The following is a 7,687-nucleotide window of genomic DNA, read 5'->3' as shown; positions in this document are numbered from 1 at the left end:
CTAGAGAGAGAAGAGAGGATTTTGGGTTTTCGTAGGAAAGAGATGAGAGATGCCATTTTCAAAAGTAAAATGTAAAAAAAAGAATCGGAAGAAAGATTTAATTAACCGCCCCATCTAATTTGAAATTAGGCCCTTATTATAATATAAACAACCCTTAATTATTTTTATTTTAAGACTGAGCCTATTGAGCTGGGACGTCCCGAAAAGGAAACTGAGCCTATTGGACTGAGACGGAGGGAATAATAATCCGTCATTATTCATGCAAATTATCCTGATTACAAATTATCCTACATAATCCTTTATTGAAAATCAAACGAGCCCTTAGTCAACAGCCCCACGCAATTTACTCAAATTTGATTGAGAAGGAAGAAGATTTTGAAGGTGTAAAAACACCGACAAAATTAGTTACACAAGAGTGTCTGACTTAAAAAAAATAAAAAAGAAGAGGAAGGAGTACCTGACTTTCATTAAGGAAAACTATAAACAAAATTAGAAATTCAAGTTCTGTTAACAAAATAAATCAACCCCCCCAAAAAAGAATATCCCAATTCTCCGTTCCTTCCATTTCGATGAACATAGACCTCCGCGATCGCAAGGATTAACAACTCTATTAATCACTGGTCGGTCGACCGATCCTGTAGTAATTCGTTGAACAATCTGTTTGTTTGATTTGTAAATCGAGTCGGCGGATCGGCTAATCGATCGGTTTCTTTGGTGGAGTGAAAAAGTGATTTTGGTGAAGAATGGAGCAGAGCAGGAGGGCAGTGGAGTCGTACTGGAGGTCCAAAATGATCGACGTCGCGACTTCCGACGAGGATAAGGTTACTCCGGTTTACAAATTGGAGGAAATATGCGATTTGCTGAGGTCTTCACACATTTCCATTGTTAAAGAGGTCTCCCAATTCATCCTCAGACGGCTTGATCACAAATCGCCGATTGTTAAACAGAAGGTTATCCAATTATGCGATTCGTTGTTCTTTTTAGCTGTACGCTTTTGTTGTTTTGATAATTTTGAGTTGTTGTGTGTGTTACTTGTTTTGGTTGATTAAAATGGTGGTTTTGCGGTTATTTATGTGTGTTACCATAGTTCAATTTGCTGATCTCTTACATGAGTATAGTTATGAGACGGAGATTTCATTCCCCCCAAGTTATCTGATCGTTTTCTGTGTCTTGAGTTGCATATTCGTCTCCATAGGTTTGTTTGTTACTTTGTTATGTTTTTTTTTCGAAACATCTCGGAGCATTTGAATCATTTGGGTAAGGATGCAACCAAAACTTTAGCAGAATACTGACATGTTGAATAAGTGTTTGTGTAAATAATTATCTTGACCTATGGATGGATTGTCAGCACAACTGAGAACTGTTGTATTGATCTCGATTCAGCTGCCTCAAGCGAGGAACCCTAGTGAGGAACTTCTAGCAGATTTAAGTACTCCAATCCTTATCGTGCCAACAGAATATAATTGTTTTATTAATTTGTTTTCAGGCATTAAGGGTGATCAAATATGCTGTGGGAAAGTCAGGTGCAGAGTTCAAAAGGGAGATGCAAAAAAATTCTGTTTCAGTACGGCAGTTAATCCACTACAGGGGCCAGCCAGATCCTCTGAAGGGTGATGCGTTGAACAAGGCTGTCCGAGAAACAGCACAAGAAACATTATCTACTTTATTCTCATCAGATGATAGCACAGCTGCACCTACAGAAAGTAGTCTTCGCAGTCGGATACAAGGATTTGGAAATACCAACTATGAAATGCCCTCAGATGATAGAAAGTCATTCATCAGTGAGGTTGTTGACATTGGAAGTGCTACAATTAGACAGGGATTTAGTAATTTGAAACAATCTCCTTCCATTAGGAAAAGTAATGACACTGGAAGTTACAGAAGCCCAAATCTTGAGCGATCTTTGACTAGAGAAAGTGATTATTCTGATAGGTATGAAGGGATTGGATCTCATGCCGAATATAACAGCTCTTCTCGCTTCTCAAAAAATGCTGGTAATGGAAGCTGGGATGAAGAAATTTCTACAAGCCAGTCAGAAACTAGCAATGGAGACCCTGCTTTGACTTATAGTCAAAAAACTCGTGAAGAGAAGTTGTTAGAGACCATAGTAACATCAACTGGTGTGCGCCTACAGCCTACTCGGGATGCACTTCATGTTTTCCTGGTGGAGGCCTCAAAATTAGATGCCAAATCATTAGCGCATGCCATTGAAATGAAACTGAGGTCTCCTATGTGGCAGGTGTGTGCTTTGTGCCATTATTTGTGGCTCACATTATAATACTAATAATTTGATGACCATCAATGTTGTCCTAAAATTTTGCTGTACTGGTTATAAAAAAATTTCTAATGAAATACTCCCTCCGTCCCACTAATAATGACACATTTTCCTTTTTAGTTGTCCCATTTATAATGATACCTTCAAAAAATAGTACATGGTTCCTACCTACCCATTCTACACACATCAATTAAGTGTCCCTACCCACTTTCTTAACACCTTATTCTTAATCTACGTGCCTATTTCTATTGTGTCATTATAAGTGGGACGGAGGGAGTAACTATTCTAATTTAATCATGTCTAATGTTTTCACTGACTGGATTTCCATAAAATGGCCATTTATTTAGGTCCGCATGAAAGCCATATGCATCCTTGAGGCACTATTGAGGAAGAAAAATGACGGGCATTTTTCACTTATTGCTTCGTACTTCGACGACAACAAAGATGTTGTGGTGCAATGCTCTGAATCTCCCCAAGCATCTTTGAGGGAGAAAGCAACTAAGGTGAGATTTTAGTCCCATTTAGGTGGCCTTCTAGTTCTATCTTTTGTCTTCATAAACTTAAGTGAATGGAGTTGAGTGAGAGAAGTAACCAGAGATTTCTTTTGCACCTTTCTTCTGAATTTTCTTTGAACTTTTAATTTTCATGAATTATCAGTGTGGTTTGAAACATGTGACGGTAATCACATAGAATTATTGATGCACTGCAAATTATTAAAGTGAAGTTGCAAGGATACAGGGTCTTTGATAAGATGACAACCACCACTCTTACTTTTCCTAGTATTCTCTTGAACTTAGGATTCACTGGATTTGCCTGTATCTAGGCACTGGATCAAGCATGTAACACTAACCTGCACATAAGAATTACTCTATTATTGCCCAAAAGAATTGCATACTGCATGTTACAGCAGAATTAGTAATTTTGGCTTCTCTTCATTTCAGAATAAGAAATGAGTAATTTGTGGTGGCTTCAGGTATTGAGTCTTCTTGGTTGTGAACAAAATGGCACTGGAGCCAACCGTGTCAAGCAATCAACTCAGATTCCTCAGCCTTCAGTGATACCGGATATGATAAACACTGGTGACCTAGATGATCTTGGCATGGAAGATCCAGAAAAAGCAGCATGTGAGCCAAAAATAACAAGTGCACGACCATCTGTTGCTCCACTGATCAATGACTTACTTGGTAACAATTCCGATGGTTGTGAGAGCACCAACAAGCTGAACGTTGATGATGACCCTTTTGCAGATGTCTCCTTCCTTATAAGTCAAGATCTCGACCGTGTTGAGGATCTACTTTCTGGGATGGCTTTTGATAAGCCAGGAGCCTCAGAGGCCCATGTAGCAGCTCATGAAAATGATTCTGAACCGTTCAACCTTTTAAATTCTAGTTCTGAGGTCTTCATGGAGCAAGGAAATTCTGGTGAATATGCTACCAACTTGATGGATGGTATGCCTGTGAGTGGAAATGATCACTCTGTAAAGGTTAATGCAAGTAGTGAAGAGATGGGTGGCAAAATTTTGGGTTCAGTATCCAGTGCAGATAATAGAAGTCCTAACGTTGCTTTAAATAATGAATTTCCTTTGCAAGCTGCTGAGGTTAATGTAAATCCCATATTCCCCCTGGGTGCTGTGACATATAATATTCCTTCAGGTTTTGTGCTCAATCCTGCATTTGCTTCTCAGCCAATAAACTATAATGCCATGGGGAGTCACTTTGCTCAACAGCAGTTTCTAGCTGCAATGTCCAACTTCCATCTACTAGGGAATCTACAATCCAGTTCTACTATTAATTCTCCTGGACCTGTAGGAGGGAATGTTTCACCCCTTCCAGATATTTTCAATCCTGGCATAGCTACCCAACCTCCAACTTCATTGATGAATGGATCAAAAAGAGAGGATACAAAAGCATTTGATTTTATCTCGGTAAGTTTTTTTGGTTGCCATATTTTCTGTAATATCAATATTTGTCACAGGATGCTTCAGAACTCGACAACTCCTTCAGTTAGTCTTATCATTACATCTTGGTTTTCGGAAATATGTTTTTTGTGGTAATGGCCTTTCTGGGCCTACTAGGTGTAGCCTGTAGAATGAAGAATGTTCTTTCGCTTCCAGCAGTATTTAAGTATCAGCTAGTACAAATGATACAAATAAATACATTGAAACTCTAAAGAAATTGGGAAGTCACTTGGTCTCAGATCTAGGATTTGTCTGGAATCTCATAGGACTTTCCTTTTCTCTTTCTATTTTTTTTTTATTAACTGAACCGAACTCTTGTTGAAGCAGTGGTAACCTATGCTCCTCACCTTTATATTTTACACTTGAGCTGATAGTTCACGTGCAAGTATTTTGTTAACTTGTGCTGGTTTTGTAGGATCATCTGGCCTCAGCTCGTGAAACCAAGCGCACGATTTAATTGATTTGTTGTGTGTGGATTTATTGCTTTAGCCATGGGTTCTTAGTGAAGCAGCCCACTTAGAAGATGCTGCCTGAATCTTGAATTGGAAAAAGTATATGAACTGTTGAGTAAGTGTTGTATCGGCATAAATGGGATTCGAGACTGCATAAAAAGCAGGGTGAAAAAATGAGGGGATTTAAAGCGGAAGGCAGCTGCACAGACCTGTTGTGTGAATATTTCTGGCATCTAAACTTGTTTTGATCCTAAGAAGGGTCTGGAATCGTGCAGTCATCTAAACTGTTGAAGATTGTTGTGTATTTTTTGCCTTTTATTTGTAATAGCCCATTGAGATGAATGCCTGATAGACTTTTTGTAGTAATGTTATTTATTTCTTTTCCCTTCTTAGTTCACAATCTACTCGGATAGATCCTAATCGAAAGCGATAACATAATTTGTCTTAAAATTAACCAGTCACGTACAGCACAAACCTATTCCAAGACATACATGGTATTTTCTAATTAGATAAAACAGATGTGCAAAGACGACCTTATTTGATTAGGCATTCTGGTCGACCATTGCATTTCAAGTCTTGATCAAATGTTGCACAGCAGTCCATGATTGGTTAGGTTGTAGCTCAACTTCTCCAATCTAAGTAATACGTACATTCACCACATAAATAAAATAAAAACTTCACAAAATCAATACTCAAATTAGACGGTGATCATACAGAAAATAGATATAGAAAAATCATAAAGAGAAACTTGAGTCTGTAAATCTTCTACATTACCTTGGCATTTTCGACGCACACAAAATCTTTGTAACATGATTCCATCGTCAGATAAGGATTCCACAGAACAACATCAGACCAACTAGCAAAAGATAACACAAAACATCAAAAACTGATCAGTGTAAGACTTCAAAAACTGATCAATTAAATAGTGCTGAAATTGAAAAGGTATATGATGGTGGAGTTATTTTTATAAAATGATTGCTATTTGTAAGATAATAAAAATATCAATTTCGGTTGAGGAACTTATTTTGTTAGGAGTAATTGTAACTTATTTTTTACAGCTTATAAACTTTTTTTTTTTACTTGGAGGAGTTGGGGAGGAGGAGCAGTGGGGTTTGAACCGGGACCTCACTGTTTACACACAGGAGGTCGCACCGCTTGGTGTCCCCTTGGGACAGCTTATAAACTTTTAGAAGCTTATTTTGCTAAACACTTTTCAAAAGCTTATAAATACCCCCTAATCAATAAACAGACAGATTTTTTGCATTGTCTTACTTGGTATTCCTAATAGTAATCGAATCACCCAAGCCGTTATCCAGGTGCAGTTCGTCAGGAGCATCAAGATAGATGCAATCTACAAATCCCGGAAATGTGACAACATCCCTACAGATTGAAAACATTAGGGTTTTAATCAACTACAAATTAATGAGACATTGATATCCTAATTAATACAGCTCATACACACCTTTCCTCCTTACCCTCCACTGGATTTTTTGGATCAGGTTGTTTGTTCAATGTCTTGCAACCTTTTAAGTATTTAACAGACGCCTCTGCTGCTGAAGCCTGCATTGCATTACATGGATTAAATGCATGCAACACAATTATTAATTATGATTTTGGTTAGTCGTTGAATTTTGTACTTACTCTAAAGTATGTATGCAAGGCAGTAGTAAATGAAAATGGGATTTGATCAGTATTTGTGATTTTAATCTCTGTTGAGAGAGTGTGTGTGCCTAGAGTCACCTGAAAAACGAATGAATGATGAGTGAAATTATATTAAAAATAATGATAGAGAAATGAAGTTAATTAGTAATTAATACCTTGTATAGAGCATGAAAACCATAATCCCACATACTACGGCTGTAGGGATTGTCTTTCAGCTCGAGAGTTACACAAGGATTAATTTGCATATTTTCAACACTAACAATAGACCACTCCATGTTCCTTGCGAATCCATGCTGTCAAATAATCACGTTTAATTTAACCTATTATGTATTATTATTGAAATAATAGGAGTATAGTGTTTTTGCCTGCTGCAATGGGCCAGGTCCAAACTGTGGGAAGCAATGTGGTATTCCTCCACTATATCCAAAGGAAGCAACCAAATATGAATGAATTCATATATGCAAGTGATAAATATTGGAAGTTGGTAGATTAGAGTAGAGATAGATGATACCTAATCGGCTTCTCACCGCTAAATATGGCGTCGGGACGAAGATAAAGAACATCTTTGGCATCTATTTTCCAGGATGTAACACAGCCTCCATATAGATATACCTCTGCCTCACTGCTAAACAATTTCAGTTTCTATTTTAAGTCCTAAACTGCAAAAGTTGAAGTTGTACCTTCCGTCCATACAAGTTAAGATGATCTTTGGTAGATTTCCCAACCCATTTACGCTTGACCACTCCATTATTGATAGTGTATTTTGTGTGACATTTATTATATATAGCGAGTCAAATTGAATGCGTAGATTATAAGCGAAAAGAAAGTGAAGTCGAATATTCAATGCATCCGTATCAGTATCACCTTTCTCCGCTTTTTCGCTCTTAATTTTTTTTCAGTTTCCATATCAAAATACCAAATGTTGGATATAAAAAAGGCATATGGTGATTAAGATGACGCTAGCTTGTTGTAATGTAAGAGAAAGAAAGCCGTCGAGACTCTCCAACCACACCAACACAGACAGATGCAATCAAAACTCATGGCTTTTTCGCTCTTACTTTTATCCGTGAACTGAATTACTTGTCTACGACATGTTTCAAACTCATATAACTATCATGTTTTGGGCCAAGCCCAACCAAATTAAAGTATCTACTCCTATGATGATACTTGATAGTTTTGGGCCAACGCCATTCCTTTGTCGCCTCACCCGTAATAACTCTAATATTTTTATTAATTCTTTAGGGAGGATTAATCTTGATAAATAAAAATAATAAAATTAATCTCTTATTTACTTAAATTTAAAATGTATATTGAATATTTTTTTAAGAATTTAATTTGATG

At 37.3% G+C, this 7,687-nt stretch overlaps 2 protein-coding genes across 3 annotated transcripts; one reads left to right on the top strand and one right to left on the bottom strand.

Annotated features, from left to right (window-relative positions):
* Positions 1-469: 469 nt before the first annotated feature.
* LOC131003465 (protein MODIFIED TRANSPORT TO THE VACUOLE 1-like) lies at positions 470-5,076 on the top strand. 2 transcript variants are annotated; one of them, XM_057929938.1, is made up of 5 exons: positions 470-950; positions 1,487-2,239; positions 2,623-2,778; positions 3,249-4,199; positions 4,648-5,076. In XM_057929938.1, exons 1-5 carry the CDS (start codon positions 744-746, stop codon positions 4,687-4,689), a joined length of 2,109 nt encoding a protein of 702 aa, XP_057785921.1. In that variant the 5' UTR covers positions 470-743; the 3' UTR covers positions 4,690-5,076. The 2 variants fall into 2 exon arrangements, with proteins under 2 accessions (XP_057785921.1, XP_057785920.1); XM_057929937.1 differs by having other exon boundaries at positions 480-950; positions 3,249-5,076.
* Positions 5,077-5,094: 18 nt separating this feature from the next.
* Positions 5,095-7,248, bottom strand: LOC131003466 (putative glucose-6-phosphate 1-epimerase). The gene is made up of 9 exons (XM_057929939.1): positions 7,027-7,248; positions 6,858-6,968; positions 6,712-6,763; positions 6,502-6,639; positions 6,326-6,424; positions 6,147-6,244; positions 5,957-6,064; positions 5,459-5,540; positions 5,095-5,319 (listed from the first exon to the last, which is right to left on the bottom strand). The coding sequence occupies exons 1-9, from the start codon at positions 7,092-7,094 to the stop codon at positions 5,254-5,256; spliced, it is 822 nt and encodes a 273-aa protein (XP_057785922.1). The 5' UTR covers positions 7,095-7,248; the 3' UTR covers positions 5,095-5,253.
* Between the last annotated feature and the right edge of the window lie 439 nt (positions 7,249-7,687).

This window comes from Salvia miltiorrhiza, unplaced genomic scaffold (genome assembly GCF_028751815.1).
Source record: "Salvia miltiorrhiza cultivar Shanhuang (shh) unplaced genomic scaffold, IMPLAD_Smil_shh original_scaffold_217, whole genome shotgun sequence".
NCBI classification, from domain to species: domain Eukaryota; kingdom Viridiplantae; phylum Streptophyta; class Magnoliopsida; order Lamiales; family Lamiaceae; genus Salvia; species Salvia miltiorrhiza.
This window is presented reverse-complemented; position numbering and strand designations above follow the sequence as displayed.

Bases quoted from the DNA above. Each gene is read 5' to 3' on its own strand.
- LOC131003465 (XM_057929937.1), top strand. From the start codon at position 744: ATGGAGCAGAGCAGGAGGGCAGTGGAGTCGTACTGGAGGTCCAAAATG. The intron at 951-1,486 runs GTTATCCAATTA...ATTTGTTTTCAG, and splicing joins CGCCGATTGTTAAACAGAAG to GCATTAAGGGTGATCAAATA. The intron at 2,240-2,622 runs GTGTGTGCTTTG...CCATTTATTTAG, and splicing joins TGAGGTCTCCTATGTGGCAG to GTCCGCATGAAAGCCATATG.
- LOC131003466 (XM_057929939.1), bottom strand. From the start codon at position 7,094: ATGGAGTGGTCAAGCGTAAATGGGTTGGGAAATCTACCAAAGATCATC. The intron at 6,969-7,026 runs GTACAACTTCAA...ATTGTTTAGCAG, and splicing joins TTAACTTGTATGGACGGAAG to TGAGGCAGAGGTATATCTAT. The intron at 6,065-6,146 runs GTGTGTATGAGC...TTCAATCTGTAG, and splicing joins GTGGAGGGTAAGGAGGAAAG to GGATGTTGTCACATTTCCGG.